The 15,960-nt window shown below is 53.8% G+C and overlaps 1 protein-coding gene across 5 annotated transcripts; it reads left to right on the forward strand.

Annotated features, from left to right (window-relative positions):
• Nucleotides 1-1,522: 1,522 nt before the first annotated feature.
• On the forward strand, nt 1,523-14,600 carry S100A3 (S100 calcium binding protein A3). Of its 5 annotated transcripts, none has more exons than XM_045816834.1 (4): nt 1,523-1,828; nt 11,792-11,849; nt 13,598-13,743; nt 14,176-14,600. In XM_045816834.1, exons 3-4 carry the CDS (start codon nt 13,603-13,605, stop codon nt 14,338-14,340), a joined length of 306 nt encoding a protein of 101 aa, XP_045672790.1. In that variant the 5' UTR covers nt 1,523-1,828; nt 11,792-11,849; nt 13,598-13,602; the 3' UTR covers nt 14,341-14,600. The 5 variants fall into 5 exon arrangements, 1 of the variants encoding a protein (XP_045672790.1); XR_006783166.1 differs by lacking the exons at nt 11,792-11,849; nt 13,598-13,743; nt 14,176-14,600 and adding exons at nt 1,944-2,009; nt 3,192-3,346; nt 4,762-5,233 and having other exon boundaries at nt 1,540-1,828; XR_006783167.1 differs by lacking the exons at nt 11,792-11,849; nt 13,598-13,743; nt 14,176-14,600 and adding exons at nt 3,192-3,346; nt 3,429-3,681 and having other exon boundaries at nt 1,529-1,828.
• The last annotated feature ends 1,360 nt before the right edge of the window (nt 14,601-15,960 follow it).

The raw sequence follows: 15,960 nt of genomic DNA on the forward strand, positions 1-15,960 counted from the left end.
TCAGGCTAGCTAAAGTAAAATAAAATTTATTCCTCATGCTTCAGCCCATTTGGTCTGAACAAATTTTGTCAGATTGACTATAAAGAATGCATTTAAGTCAGCTTAGCTGTGCAGACTCCATCTTGTTTTCTTCACTCATTTCTCACTCCCCAGTGGTCTTGGCACTCAGGGTAAAGAATTTTTATTCCAAGCTCCACGTGATGGGTTTTGATGAGGAAGAGCAGTAGCATGGGAGGTTCAGGCGTCTTGGAAGGAGGGGACACTGGGTGGTGTGCAAAAGTGTAGAAGAGGACACTGGGGCTCCAGGGCCTGACTTTATCTATGGTGTGTGGCTGCCCCCCAAGTCCCAAGGTGACCCCCAGGAAGAGGCCAGTTGGCTTCACTTCTGGTCCTAGTCAGTTCTGAGTCTGAACTTCTCTGTTGTGTGGTAATCCACAGCTCCCGGGGTGGGCCACTAGAGGGTCTCAGGCAGGGTTGGGATTTTCTGCCTGCTGCCCTGGCCCTGGGGGAGGAGGGCGGTGAGGGAGCTGCTGACTCACTGCCTGGGGCATCTGGGCCTGCACGAGGGGTGAGTCATGACTCACATAAGACTAGGGGAAGTGCAGGGGGCTGGGATAGGGGAAAATCTGCAGGACATCTGGAGGGGGGAGGGGAGCTGGGCCTGTAGGAAGGGCAGTGCCCAGACTGAGTTTGGGAGAGACCAACAGAGCAGGCCTGAGAGGGGGCAGCATGAGTCCTGCTCTGCCCCAGGAAACTGCACCCGAGGCTGGGTCCTGAATGTCCACAATGTTCACCGTTCTCTGGGCGTAGGTACTGCCTGTAGAACAAGGCTGAGGGAGAGCTGAGGCCTGTAGCCTCTGCCCTAGGACTGGCCTCCAGGCTTAGAAAGCTGTCGCACCCCTCCTCAATCACCCGCCCCCCAGGCTGGAGAAGAGGGGGTCCAGAGACTCTGCTCTCCCTTCAGCTCTGGACTCCCTTACACTCGGGACAGTCTGCTGCTCGCAGACTCCGATGATAAACGGAGCCATCTCCATCTCTCATTGCGTCTCCTTCCAGACCTTTTCCGACCCAAAGTGGGCCTTTCAAGGTATTTTTAAGCAAACGCACTTTCCTCATTACCTCATTAACAAGTATTCTGGTGGTGGCTGTAAAGAGTAACTTCGTTTGTCCCCACTCAGTGAAGTCAGCCCTACTCTCCTCCTCCTCCTGTAGCCCCCCCACCTTTTTTTGGCCCCCAGCTTTCTAAGGGTGATCCCAGACTGCTTTACACACACACACACACACACACACACACACACCCTCTCTCCCCCCCTCTTTCTCACATACACACACACACACACCCACTCTCCCTCTCTCTCTCTCTCTCTCTCTCTCACACACACACACACACACACACACACACACACACAGAGGCCTGTGAAGTCCCAGTGTGCCTTTGTAGCCTGTGACGCATGAATGAGCTGTGACTCACAGGCATGTCACGAAAACAAGGCCTAACATGAGTCTCCAGGCCCCACAAACGCTGGGCCCAGGCTGCTCCTTCCCCATGATGCCTTCCACTCCCTCTGGGGCCTGGGTGCGCCCAGGGGCTGCCTTCTGGGCCTTGAGCTGTCCTTCAGCTGGTGGCAGAGCTGGCAGTCTCAGAGGGAGGGTACCAGGTGGGAGGGCATGGAGGTGGCTGAAGGCCAGGCTTTGGCGGGATCAGGTTAGGGCAGGTTCAGTTTCCTGGAAATGCCAAGTTCAGGGCCAGTGGGGCTGGCATATAAATCCCCACTCTGGGCACCTGGCCCTGTACTTTCCTTCCCGAGTCTCCCTGCCGTCTCTTCTGGTGAGTACCTCTGCCTTGCTGAGGGCTGAGTAGGGAGGACCCCCACGAGTCTCTGTCTTTGCCTCTTTGTCCTGATTTTTTCTCCATAGTTGTCTGTTTCTGATTTACTCGCTAGATCAGCTTGGGGCCTCTCTGCATCTCTCCTACTCGGGCAGAACTTCTACGAAGGATCAGTTTGAAGGTTTCTTTCCAGTTTCTCTGTGGGTCTCAGTTTAGGGGTTACTCTGAGGCCTCCTCTTGGGTCTCAGTATGGGGGCTCCCTGTGGGTCTCTCAGTCTGAATGTTTCAGTCTAGAGGCCTTCCTTGGGGATCCAGGACTAGGAGTATGAGGCGTCGGGGTGGTGCTTTAATGAGACTCCTGAGTTTGTTTGATTTTGTTTTTTGCAAAGTCCTGGATTCTAGCAGGACTCTAGAAGGAGCAAGAGTCAGGGATCTCAGATGTGTGGGCCCACTGGGTCTCCATCCCAGCAGCAGCATAGCTCTGCCTGCCCCTTGCTGGCAGGATGGGCTCCCGGGGTGGGGGTGGGGTTTTTTGTCTCCCTCACCAGCTCTGTTGGCCTCATCCTGGGTCCTGCCCAACCCTCCTGGGCTGGTCTGAGCATTTTCAGAGGCAGGAGTTTGGGAAAGACCTCTGAGATCTGCCCCTGTGTCCCAGGACGCCACCCTGATCCCAGGGCACTGGGCATTTAATTTCCTTAATTCCAAACCCATCAAGACCCTTTCTGGTGGAGAGGACGTTCAAATCCTGTGTGCAAGGAGGCAGCACCCTGGCTCAGGGGCCTCTGATATGAAGGGAGGCTTAGTTCGTACCCTCTGAAAGTCCCTAGTCTGAGGGAGGGAACATCCTGCCTGAGGGAGTTTCCATTTAAATGGGAGAGTGACAACTTTGGCCTTAGGAGCTCCCCTCTGAGGAGGGAAACAGCTCCTCAGGGAACCTTGCACCCCTAGGCTGTAGCCATGGTTACTGCCCTAGCCCAGTGATCTTCTACTAACTGACCCATGGGGATGCCTGTCACCCCGCTGCTGGCAGAGAGTCCATTGCCCTGAGAAGGAGCCAAATGGGACTCTGGTGCCCCTGTCATTTCCCTCCCCACAGACACTCAGAGGGGGAGCCCTGCCCTCAGAGGTATGCCCCAAGAGTGATAAGAGGAGGCTTGAGGCCCTGCCCTTGGGGACTCCCATACAAAGGGAAGGTTTAGGACCTGCCCTCCATGTGAGGTGGAGGTGTGGCCCTTGCCCAGGGAGCCAGACTGAGGGGGAGACATAGCCCCTGCCTTCCTTGTTTGGAGGGGCAGTTTGGGCACAAGGGCAGAAGTGGGCTCTGCGGGTTGGGCTGAGGTGTCTCCATCACCGGCCACCTAAGTGCCTGCAGATCCAAGATGTCTGGTTCCCTGGAGTAGGCACTGGCTGTGACCGTCACTACCTCCCACAAGTACTGCGGCTGAGAGGGGGACAAGTTCAGGCTAAGAAGAAGGAGCTGAAGGAACTTCTGAAAAAGAACTGTCCAGTTTTGTAGGGGTGAGTGGGGCCGGCCTGGGGTGGCAGGGTTCTGCTGTGTGAGTGTGGGGCCACCGGTTAAATCTCTTCTCCCCTCCTCCAGGAGGTGCCTGCTGACACAGACACCAGGGTGGGGCCGCGCCCTTCCTGGCCTCGCTGCCGTGGGAGAGAGGCCCACGTGTGAGAGAGCCCTATTACTGCCTGTCCCCTGCAGCCCTCCAGAGAATGGATGTGCTCTCAGTGCCTTCAAAGTCTGTCTGTTCTATCCTCCTCACTGGAGAGTTGAGCAAACCAGAGCCCAGAGAGGGGAAGAGTCTGGCCCAAGGTCACACAGTGTGTGCTCTCCCCCATTTTTATTATATATATATATATATAATAAGGAGGCAGGATTATATATATATATATATATATATATATATATATATATACACACATGCAGTCAACTTTTCAACTTTCGGCTTTCATTTGTCCCTTGTCCTCCCCATACCAACTACTGGATGATCCCTAAGTCAGGTCTCAGACTCTGAACCTAGGAGGTATGGCCTTCTTTCCTTTACAAAAATTTTTGGGCCCTGGCCAGGTGGCTCAGTTGGTTACAGCATTGTCCCAATACGCCAAGACTGTGGGTTCAATCCTCAGTCAAGGCATGTATAAAAATCAACCGATCAATGCATAAATAAGTAGGACAACAAATCGATGTCCCCACCCCCTACCACCGCACTTCCTCTGTCTCTCTAAAATCAATTCAAAGTTAATTAAAATTCTTTCTGGCCAAGCTTTTAAGATTTAGTTTCATTTTGGCTAGTATTAAAAAGTTTGCCTTGCCTCCCTTGGCTGGGTGGCTCAGTTGATTGAATCTTCGTCCCATACACCAAAACGTTGTGTGTTCCATCCCCAGTTAGGGCAAATACCTAGGTTGTGGGTTTGATCTCTGGTCAGGAGGCAAACAATTGATGTTTCTCTCTCACATCAATGTCTCTCTCTTTCTCTCCCTCCCTCCCTCCCTTCCTCTCACTCTGAAATCAATAAACATATCCTTGGGTGAGGATTTTTAAAAAAGTTTGCTTTCTTGTGAATTTAAGTTACAGATAATGCGGAGAGGTGGAGGCTCTAGAAAGCTTTAGTTTCTTTGTCAGCAAAATAGGGGTTATGATACCCACCTCACTGGGCTCCTGTGGGGAGCAGAGCTGACCCCGTGCTTAGGGGGTGCTTGGCATGCTCCCCACTCCCAGCAGAAAGAGCTGGATGCTCTCACCAATAAGCATCCATCTGTCCTTACTCACAGGGCCTCTGAGTAGCTCCCAGGGGCTCTGGGTCCCCCCTTACCAGGCTGCCCAGTTCACAGGGAGAGCTGGGCTCTGACCAGTGAGTGTGTGTTTGGGGTAGAGGTGGGAGGAGAGCCGCCTGGTGATGACTCCACTGTCTCTTGCCTTCAGGAGAAGGCGGATGAGGAGAGCCTGAAGTGGCTCATGGAAGGCCTGGATGATGACAGTGACCAGGAGGTGGCTTCTGGGAGTATGTATTTTTCTGGCCCCGATCACTGTTACGTGCAATGACTTCTTCCAGGGCTCCCTGGACCGGCCCTGCAGCAGCTCTCGGCTCCCTGCCATGGGTCTCTTGGGCCCAGGAGGACTTCCTATTTTTAGTTTTGTGCTCAACAAACTTTTTTGTTTGTTGATAAAATTTTAATAATCCAGTGATGCCCTGTAACCTGGCTGGCTTAGGTGGAGTGCTGAAAACTGAAGGCCTCCTAGATCTGACCCCCTTCTGGGCCCTGACTCTCCTTCTAGAATCCTCCCCAAGGCTCGAGGTCCCATACTTTGGGGTTTCAAATACCAGTGAAAATTTGGAAATTGAGATAGTTTGCTAAGTTTCCTTCTTTTTTTTTTTCCAAATAAAGATATTAAAAAAGGCAAATCCCGTCTACTATCACTGTCATTTCATAAAAAAGAAAATCCCAACAAAGAAGGAAAGACATAATCTCAGAACAAAGGGTAGACTCTGATGTTCAATACCGTGAACAGTCTTGGTATGAGGATCTGCTCAGGAGACGTGCGTTAGTCTACTCAACCAGCAAAGCTTCGTGTTAGGGACTTTCTTGTCTAACTGCAGGCCGCAGGCTGTGTCCCTGATTTCAGCAAAGCTGTATTTCCTTTTACATCTGCTTTCAGACCGGCTAGTCAGAGTTCCAGTCAGAGTTCATTCCTATCCTGTTGGTCTCTGCTGACAGCTACTAGGACCTGGTTGATAACAACATTCTGACTTTTTCTACCATTTTTCCTAAAATTGCCATATATTTTGCACCCTATGGTGCATTATCAGATGATGGTTTGACCACGCTTTGCCATCTCATAACAAGGTCACCAACTTTCCAGTTTGCAAAGGTTAGGTCCTTATATTTTATTCTTTTCTCTCTTCATCCAATTCCACATTTTTGGTTCCTTTTTTTTTTTAAGTGGATTTCACTTCTACTTGCTAAATTCTCTACCAGTTTGGAATATATTCAGTTGTGAGTTACAGGAAACCTTATTAAATGTTGGCATTTAAATGCCTTATACAATAGCAAGTCTGGTGTATGCAATTCAGGTTTGGTTCAGTACTTCTGGTTACCTGTTACTGTATAACAAACTACCCCAACACTTGGTGAATTCAAATGTAAATTTATTATCTCTTAAGGTTCTGTGAGCAGACTGGGATTGTTACTGAACAGAAATGGGGTTCTACTGCCCGCTCTGCATCGGCAAACTCCAGAGGCTGAGGCTTGGGGAAAAAGGACAGAGGTTGTTTATTCAAAAGACGCACGACTTTGGGAGAATGGCAGGCTTCTGCCTCAGAGCCCGTTCCCTCTGAAACACCCCAAGAAAAACCCCACCACCCTTTGCCAGATTAGTTCAAGGCTGTGCTTGGAGTTTCTTCTCCCCAGAGATGGAGAGGAGCCGAGTGAGGAGATGCTGGGACCACTTGCTTGCTCTCACTTACTCGTCTGCCTTAACTGCATGTCTGGGGCTGGTGAGGCAAGGCCAGGTATGTTCTAGCAATAAAAACACGAGAAGCCTACTTTCCTAATACTCTGTAGGAAAGGGAGCCAGTGAATATAGGTCATGGAATCACGATAATGGTAATTAACATTTCCACAGCAGTTCTCAGAGCTCTGTTCGTGTACATTGTCATTTCAGCCTCCTGGTAGCACCAGGAGGAGCTATCATTAGGTGCTTTTACAGGTGAGGAAACTGGGAGGGAAGAGCACCCGCCTCTCGTGGAGTACTGCCTTCGGCCAGGCTCTGTGCTGGGCCCATTGGAGCACCGAGCACCGTCTCATTGACTCCTCAGTGTTGGATGAGGGATTTGCCATCCGTTCTTGCACTTCATGGAAGAGGACATAGGGGCTGGGAGAGGTTAAGAAGAGCAGTGCTGGGTCTTGACTCAGGTCTCTGAGGAAAGGTCTCACTCCTATGCAACATAGGGGTGGCAGTCTGTGCCTTCCTCCCCTTCCCCCAGCCATCTCCAAAGCCTTGGCTTTGTGTCAGGTGACGGGACCCTAAGTGAGCAGAATCCAGATGCTCTGGATCAATGGGGAACAAGGCCCAATTGCTAGTGGTGGCACACTGTAGTCTGACTGTTTGCCGTGGACCCCAGCCTCTGCTGGGGCTCAGTTCCAGGTTCTGGGGCTTATTTGGCTGGTGGAGACTGGCCTCAGCTGGCTCGGGCCTGAACAGGACTAATTTCTTTTCCTTTCGCATTTGACAATCAAACAAACGTCATCCTTTCTTAACTGATCTCAACAATCTTTCCTGGTCCTGACCTTCCCCTCACATCTCTGTGCCGGTGCAGAGAGCAGGAGGATCAGGAAAATGGCCCCGTGTGCAAGACCGCTGACCAGGTTCTCTCTCACCTCCCACTGGGATCGCGGTCGGGAGGAGAGCCTTAGGTAGACACATCTCACCTCCCATCGGGTCCTGCTGTCACTTTGGCCTTTGGTCTTTTAGGTAAGCCCCTGGCAGCCTATTGACCCTCTAAGAAAAGAGAGACTTAAAGCAAAGGGGGGTTCTGAGACAGGGGGACGACTGAAATAGGGCTCTCCCTATTTAGATCTCCCTGTCTTTGGATCACTTGATCTCCCCACCAACTCACTGCTCCATTCTGGGAAACGGGCATAATTGGGCATTGACTCGCCAGTCAAGAGGGGTAGTAGGTCTAAGCCCCACGGGCTCTCTTTGATCCCATTTCAGATCCTCTGCCCACCCCTATCCCCCAGTCCTGGAGCGAAGGCCTCCCTGGTTGTAGCCCCAGGAATCAAACCCCCCTCCCCACACTTCCTCTGTACTTGGCTCAGGTGATGGGAAAGGAGGTGGGTCAGTGTGACAAGGTTCATTGGCCCCATGACCCATGAGGGTCACCCTGTCCCTCAGGCCCAAGTCCTCCTGGCACAAGCACGTGAACACTCAGGTGCTCTGGGACACTTCATCTTCTTTCTCTCTGACGTGCAGCACTAGGCCTGACCTTCGGGAGGCAAGGCAGTTTCCCGGGAGGCCTTTGTGAGGTGATGGTGGTGTTAGTGGGGGACAGAGGCAGTGAGAGCTGGGGAGAGGGTCAGTGCTGTAAGAAGTCCTGCCAGGCAAGACAGCATCTGCTCTCACCCCTTATACTCCGGTGCTACTTCCACAGGGAGAGACACTCCCCACGTGGTGTGCTTCTCAGAGTCACCTCCATAGCTCACCCGAGAGTTCTGGTGAGAGGCCAAGGGCAGGGCTCCACCCCAGGGCAGAGAATCAAGTGGACATCGTGGACAGTGGGGGTGGGAGGGGAGGATTGGTCCCTGTGAGGGCCTCAGAGGGGCGGTTAGTGTGACGTGCATTTGGAACCACTGTGGAAGGGGGATTCTGGTGGATGCTGGGCAGCGCTTCCAGCAGTGCAGGAAGTCCCAGTCGCAGTGAGAAGAACTTGGAAAGCCAGAGAAGAGAGGCTGCAGCTTGACCCTCTGCCTGTGTGAAGGTAGAAGGCTGGCCAAAGTGACCTGGTGAGGAGGGCTGGTTCTCTCCCCCCACCTCCCTTCTCCCTGCTGCCTCCGTGGTGCCGCCTCCATTGAAGGGGCTGTGTGCGACTCTTGAGTGAGACTGAGACCTCTGTCCCGAACTGGCTACGGCAGCAGCAAGACTTTCACATCAGAGTCTTGCCATAGGAACCTTCCCAACACATTTTGGAGAAAAGGAAATTAAGGTCCAAACTAGGCAGAGGGTGTGTTCAAATCAGGTAGGCAAGAGGGTGCTGGAGCTTAGAGTAACTGTCCCACCAAGGGTTCTTTCCCTGATGGTCCTCCAACCCCAAAATGCCTATACTCAGACCCCCGTCTGCACCCCTCCACTTGCTCCGGCCTGCCCTGCTCTGGAAGTCTCAGCCTCTCCCACTGGGCAAACAAAGGTGGGACATCCAGGCCGAGAAACATGAGGGGCTTGGGAGCCTGGCGACCCAGCCCTGCTCTGACCGACCGCCTGTATAAGGTTCCCTGGGCCCCACCACCACGTTCTTTCCCTCAACCCTGCTTATCGTTCTCCCCGGCATTTAATCTGCCTGCGTACAGTGTATGGCACATGTATTTGTTATTGTCTGACCTCGCCATTCAGTTGTCATCTTCACAGAACAGGGACTGTGTCAGTTTTGTTTGTGGCTATATCCTCAATGCCTTGGACAGGTGTCTCTAAATATTTATATAAATAATAAATGACTCTAAGCCCTGCCGCTGATTAGTTATGTGACCTTGGGCAAGTTACCCACCTCTCGGTTCGCATTTCTGCCCTTACCAAAAGCCAGGCACTACTTATATAGGAACTCTGTGTGGATGAATTCATTTGAGGCCCACAGCAGCCCTGTGAAGTGGTCCCCATTATTATCCTCGGTCACTGACAGATGAGGAAGATGAGGGGTGGTGGTGGTAAGGGAGTGGCCTGCTGCCCAGAGGCGGCTGGTGGCGAAGCTGGGGTATCAGGGGTGAGTTCCACCAGGAACTGAGTTAATTGCTGGTCCACTCTGGCCCCCACTTCCGTGCCCTGCTCCCTGTAATTCCTTGTCAATACAACAGGGCTAATCACAGCCCCCGTTTCCCTCCCGTTGTTCTCTCCCCTCAGCCACAGGGGCTGAGTCTCCAAGGAGATGATGGCGCAGGCAAGGTTTGGGTGCTGGGAGCCAGGGTGAGCTCATGGTGTCATTTCTCTGGCTGCCTCCACGAGGACTGGGGCTTCCTCAAAGGCCTGGCACGTGCCCTCCCCTCCCTCTCCCACACTCTTCTGGGTCTTTGGTTCTCCGCCTGTGAAATGGGAAGGGGTCTCTCCGGCTCAGGGATAAGGAATGGAGAAGGAATACGAAGTGTGGGGAGGAAGAAACTTTCCTTTACCCATTTTAGGTTCTTCTAGCTGGTCTAATAATTAAATCAACACGAGCCTGATTAACAAAAGAAAATAGCCAAATTTAATTACAGATGTACACATGGAAACCCCCCACACATGAGAGAGTCAGAGACACCACACACATGCAGGGTTCAGAGGCATAAAGTTAAAATGAGGTATGTATGACACTCTGAGCTAAGGATGGGGTCAGGAGGCGGGGATTGGGGGGGCGGGTTATTGGCAGGATGATAAAAAGAGCGGGTGTTCAGTAATTAGTTGTTTGCACTGCCATATAGGTAGGTCGTAAAAGTTATTTCTGGTGATACTCTTATTATGGACAAAGCCCCTAATTTAAATACTTTAAGGGAGAGGTAAAATCTTCTTATGAACCCACAGGGTCTCGATTGCCTTCAGCTCAAAATAAATCACATGCCCAAGTGCTGCGTCTCAGAGAGGCCTGTTCTGAACCCCACAGGAGGGATTTCCATTTCTGGTAACATGGTAAACTATGCCTATTCAAGCTAAAAACATCAAAAAATGCTGCGCAGAATTGAAAAATTTTTTTTGAATATGTAAATGCTGATAAAGCAGCAAGGAATGAAGGGATCACAGTCTAAGTAAAAGCAGACTCCAGGAGGTGAGGGGGCGCCAGGGCCCCTTGTGCCCTGAAGACATTGACTGAACTAAGCCAAAACGAACTTTAGTTTTGTTGGTTTGTGGAGTAAAGAAGACAGAGCTAAAGCCCAGGGTCCACATTGAGCTGGGGAGACAAGGGGGACCCCTCTCCATGATGCTGTGGCCAAAAACGGCTACGTGTTTAAGCTAAAAACCAGAGGAAACCCATCCCTCCGGCTTTGCTTCATGGGACTGCAAGGAGCGGTGGTGCTGAAGGAGCAGGGAAGACCGGAAACAGGAGGCCGGGCAGGAGTCTGCAGGCCCCACTCCTCTAAGGCACTTTGGCGGTGGTGGGGGCCGGGGTGCAGGGGCTGGTGAGAGAACTCGGTCCAGCCAGACGGCTGCAAGTGCCCTATGAGCAACACACCTTCCTCCTGTGCCTCAAAGATGCCTGTAGGGGTTCGGAATGAGTATGCCCAGGACGCACCACCCTGGCATGGGGATTCTTTGAGCCGAAGACAATTGAGGTCCAAAAGTCTCAGGAAGAGTATTTATGTCCCCTTTAGCTGCCTAAAAGAATTTAACTAAAGGACCTGGTCCAGGAAGAACACTATTACCAGAAAGATCTGCAAAGAACGTGGGCTGGGCTGGGTGCGGGAGCGGAGGCTCAGCCGGGCTTGGGGACAGAGTCCTCTCTGTGTCCCGGTGTCTCCTCTGGGCCCAGCGAATATTTGTTTTTCCACCTCCACGTGAATTGCCTTTCTCCCTTCTGAAGTCCCAGCCTCTAGCCCCCTTCTCTTCAGTTCCTAGTAGCTTATCACCCCACTTGTCTGACCCCTTGTGGACCCCATATTCTTATGGAGACCCCTGTACATACAAAATTAATCATTTTTCCTCCTGTTAATCTGTCTTATGCTAATTTGATTATTAGATCAGCCAAAGAATTTAGAAGGGTAAAATAAAAATTTTCCCTCCCTCACACATCCTATAGGTGGTCTCCTCAGGGCTGTGAGCAGTTACAGTCCCCAGTCCAAAGCAACCAAACGCAAAGCAATCAAGATCAAGCAGGGGAGTGTCCCCTGACTTCCTTCTCATCACCTGTAAATGGTGGGCTCAGCCAGATGTTCCAACTGGGGTTCTCTGGGATACAAACTTACTCAGGGCGGAGTGTGCTCCCACTTTGCATTCTGTGGTGCCTGTCCAGAGCAAAGTGTAGGGGATGGGAGTGGTGGACTAGCCCAGGAGGAGACAGGCAAGAGGCTGCCCCAGTTCCCAGCCTTGGGGGAGGGCAGAGGAGGAACAAAGTGGGTGATGACTGAGGCCCAGACCGGGCCTTTGATGTGTGCGTGGATAGGTGGGTGGGTGACAGCCCCAGTAATAGGTGCTTCCGGAAAAAGGGGGAGCCCCTGGGGGCATCCTCCGCTTGACCTGCTTGGGCTCTCCTATAATTGCCCTCTTCCTTCCCTGGCAGACTACAAATAGGGGTATGCTGAGTCTAGGCGCCTACAGTTGAAACACCAGCACCAGTGGTAAGTGCCGGCTGCTTGGGTCCTGCTCTGGTTTGGGTGTTAGGCAGCGCGGGATCTGTCTCCAGGCCCAGGGTCGGGCATGGGGCTGGAGGGATAACCACAGCAGGGTTGATGAGGTGAGGGAAGTCAGATGTAGTGGACTCAGGGGTTCCCTTGTACGGTGAGGGGGGCCGTTGGGAAGTTTGGGTTAGAGGGTGTGAGGAGCTGAGGTCTGGGCCTGGGGTGGGGGCAATGGGTTAAAAGCACTGGTGCTACCCTTGGTTAGCTCCCTCCTTCTCCCCTTGCTTCCTTCCTTCTTCCCTGACTGCGGGTTGAGACAAGCCAGACTGCTTGGGGAGGAGAGGATTCCCTCCCGTTTCCAGGCACCGAGCTTCTGGAAAAGCAGCAGTGGTGGCACTGGGCAGGCTGGCAGGAGCCCAGAAGGGCAGCTGAGCACCTCTGAGATTCCTCTCCCTGGGATCTTGGCCCTATCTTCTCCTGGGAACCTGGGCACCCTGCTCCCATCCTGGGCTGCCACAAAGAGACCCCGGGAGTGCTTGGCCCCACCTCCCCCTGCCTTCTCTTCCCACACAGCCACAACCGTTTGCTGGCCATTTGTTCCATAGGCCCAGCAGAGGGGGAATCATCAGATTAGAAGCAGAGGCTTGGCCCTGGGTCTCGGGGGAATCATCAGATTAGAAGCAGAGGCTTGGCCCTGGGTCTCTCGTGTTGTAAGACTCCTATCCCCTGGGGGAACCGGCAGTGAGTCATGGGGCTCACAGGAAAACAACACTTGGCTCCCAGGCTGCCCGATGGTCTCACCAGTGTCCTCCCAGCTGCAAGTGTCCTCCCAGAAGGGCAGTGAAAGGAGCCAGTGGAAAGGGGGGAGGGAAATTCCAGAAAGGGTTTCCCCTCCAACAGAACAGGGTACCCCTATGCAGAGCCTTCTGTCTCAAGGCCCCCAGGGGTCAGGAAGCTGGGACGGCCCCAGATGGGGCAGATTAGAGGTAGACAAATACCTGATATAGCTCCCTGTCTAGGCCCGGGAGGTAAGACTGGCCCCACTTTATAGATATGACACCTGCCTGACTCGGCCTGTGAGATGGGATTGACCCCACTTGACAGATAAGGTGCCTGAGACCCAGGCAGGGTAAACGGCTCATCCAGGGCTGCGCAGCTAGTGAGAGGCAAGAGGGTCCCAGAAGTATTTCCCTTGGATGTAGCTTCCCTGAGTCAGGGGAGGGATGGTGAGGAGTGGTGAGGCAGTGGGCGTCTCTCGTGGACCTGACCCTTCCTAAGAACGCCCAGCTTCTTCAAGAACCTGAGGACAGAGAGCATGGGGCAAGGCTCTCTTTGAGCAAGTTCCTACAGAAGCTCTGGGGTCCCGAAGGGGAGGAAGCTTCCAGGGCCAAGGGCTATATGTCCTGGGGTGGCGCAGAGGGAACTGAGTTTTTCTTGGGTGTCTGGGATGAGAAAATGTGGAGAGAGTCAGGGAGTCCCTTGGGGGCCTTGCAGGGATGTTGGGGAAATGAGACCTCTGTCCAGGAAAATAACAACGCGGTGGAGGGGATGGGCCGTAGGCAAGAAGATTAGGTGACACTGGTATAATCAGGGTGGGCTGCTTGGAGGAGGAGGGGCTTGTAGGGCCAGAAGCCTGGTGGAAATTAAGACAAGCCTGGGAGCAGTCCCAGAAACATGGAGGGGAGAGGGGCGGGGTGGGGGAGGTGACCAGGGCTTCTGCTGTGGGTCACATCCTTGTTCTGCAACAGTGAGGATGGCTAGGCCTCTGGAGCAGGCGGTGGCTGCCGTCGTGTGCACCTTCCGAGAATATGCGGGGCGCTGTGGGGACAAGCACAAGCTCTGCCAGGCAGAGCTCAAGGAGCTGCTACAGAAGGAGCTGCCCACCTGGACCCCGGTGAGCACCTGGGGTGCCGACCCTGCGGGGAAGCACTGCTTGGACAAGCTTGGAGCATAGGACAGCAAGAGGGGTGGAGCTAGACCATGGGGAGGGGATACTGGGAAGGGAACTGACACCCGGAATCTCAGTTTCCTCATCAGCCCTGCTGGTTTCCAGGGCTGCTGGGAGGATGCAGTGAGAGCATGGGAAGAATGCCTAGCACATAGAGGCGCTCGGTGGCAATAGTGGGTGCTCAGTACGTGGTCTGAGAAGGAGGGTTTGGGAGGGGGCTGGCGTAGTGAGTTATCAGGGTGGGGAGGGTGAGACTGGCCCCCAGAGGGGGTGTGGGTTGGGATGGGTGGGATCATGTAGGAGTAGGGGGGAGGAAGCCTGTGTAAGGTGTCCTGCCTTCTTCAACCTGCCCCATCAACCCCTCCCAACCCCTCACAGACGGAGTTCCGGGAGTGTGACTACAATAAATTCATGAGCGTTCTGGACACCAACAAGGATTGCGAGGTGGACTTTGCTGAATACGTGCGCTCCCTTGCCTGCCTCTGCACCTACTGCCACGACTACTTCAAGGACTGCCCCCCGGAGCCTCCCTGCTCCCAGTAGCCTCTGCTCCAGCAGGTGGGGCACCTGCAAGCCGGGGTCTGCTCGGATCCACTCCGTCCCTGGCCTGAGGTGGTCCTGATCAAGTCACCCACATCCCCCTCCCCTCTCCTGCACCCTCTCCATCAGGAGTCTCCCAGTTTTGCCCCTGATATCTCCATCCGGAGTCTTCTCCCTTTGCTCTTGGTGGGGGACCCATGAGGGACCCGTTTCCAGGATCACAGCTAGTGATGTGTACAGCAGCCACGCTCTGTGTCCCTACAGTGGCCCGAGAGGGGTGGGCAGGGGTGGGGATTTGTTCCGAGGCTCTCCGGGCCTGACAGGGTGTGCGCACACATGAAACCACGACAGGAACAGGCCGACTTAACTCCTAATAAAGAACTGGTGTCACTTGGCTTGGTTTTGTTCTTTTAAGAGGACAGCCAGGGCCTTAGGGCAAAGTCTGCCGACTTCGTAGCTCCTCTCTGGCCTTTCCCACTGGAGAACAAGAGGCGGAGGGCAGTTTCAGACGCTGTGGAAATGAAATGGTCTCTATGGTCCAGCAGGAGAGGGTGGGATCTACACAAGGACGATGTCCAGGCGAGGCTGGGGGTCTCTCTCTGGGCTCTTTGAGGGACAAGCCTCTTTGGGCTGTTCAGGAGGGAGAGAGGGCAGCCTGGGGAGGGAGAGAGGACGCCCTCTGACAGGATGTTGTGAAGGAGGGTGGGGCTGTGGGGCTGGGGCGGGTTTGTTCCCTGCCCCCGGCTATGTGAGCCCAGAGAGCAGCACTAATTGGATTAGGGTGCCTGAGATGGATTAGGGTGTTGTCCCAGCCAGGGAGGGGTGCCTTGCAAACCGTAGGGGAAGGGGAGACCTTGAGGTGCACCCCATCCCTGAAGCCACAGCCACTTGAGGGTCTTAACCATCACTTCTGACCCTCACTCAGTCCCTGAATTCATATCCCACCCCGAGGGGCTAACCCTGATCCCTAACTCTCCCATTTTGTGTCATTTTCTCTCTAACTTTCTACCCCATTTTTCATTAGAGACACCCACCCAATTCTAAACTCCCACTGGGGAGGCCCTCCCTGCCCCACCTGCTCCTGGTACCGCCAATCCATCCCTGAACTCCCACACCTGATTCCCACTCCCTACTCTGTCACTACCTCTCCCAGGATCCCTTCTCCACTGACAAGCTTGGGTGGTCCCAGCGCCTCCTTTAGGTGTTAGCCTGTTCCTCCTCCCAGACCTCTAGCTCCTGCCCTGGGCCTCGCTCAACATGGCAGAGAGCCCTTTGGGGAGGGGAGAAAGGCAGCTGTGAGCTGTCCCAATCACTGAGCCTGGGGTCCTGTCCCTTAATTCCTGGGCAGTCCTGTTTCCAGGGCAATTTCCCACCCATCACCCACCACACCTGGATCCCCTTTCCTAGCTGCTGGGTGGGGCCACTTATTCTTTGCCCCCCATTCCCAGGCATAGACTGCCCCTTCCTTCAGCTACCTAAAACTCAGGCCGAGCCGTTTACATTGTGGGGGGAGGGTGCCCACCTTATCGAGGCCCCTGCCTGTGCCCACTGGGCTCTCCCATTGTCTCTCTTTGGCCCCTCAGGGCAGGGAACTGTGTTTCCAGGCTGGGCTGGTGGAGGGGG

This window comes from Phyllostomus hastatus, unplaced genomic scaffold (genome assembly GCF_019186645.2).
Source record: "Phyllostomus hastatus isolate PE091 unplaced genomic scaffold, TTU_PhHast_1.1 phas_scaffold_216, whole genome shotgun sequence".
Lineage (NCBI taxonomy): Eukaryota > Metazoa > Chordata > Mammalia > Chiroptera > Phyllostomidae > Phyllostomus > Phyllostomus hastatus.

Excerpts from the sequence above, each read along its gene's own strand:
- S100A3 (XM_045816834.1), top strand. The coding sequence starts at position 13,603 with ATGGCTAGGCCTCTGGAGCAGGCGGTGGCTGCCGTCGTGTGCACCTTC. Across the intron at positions 13,744-14,175 it reads AGCTGCCCACCTGGACCCCG|ACGGAGTTCCGGGAGTGTGA; the intron begins GTGAGCACCTGG and ends AACCCCTCACAG.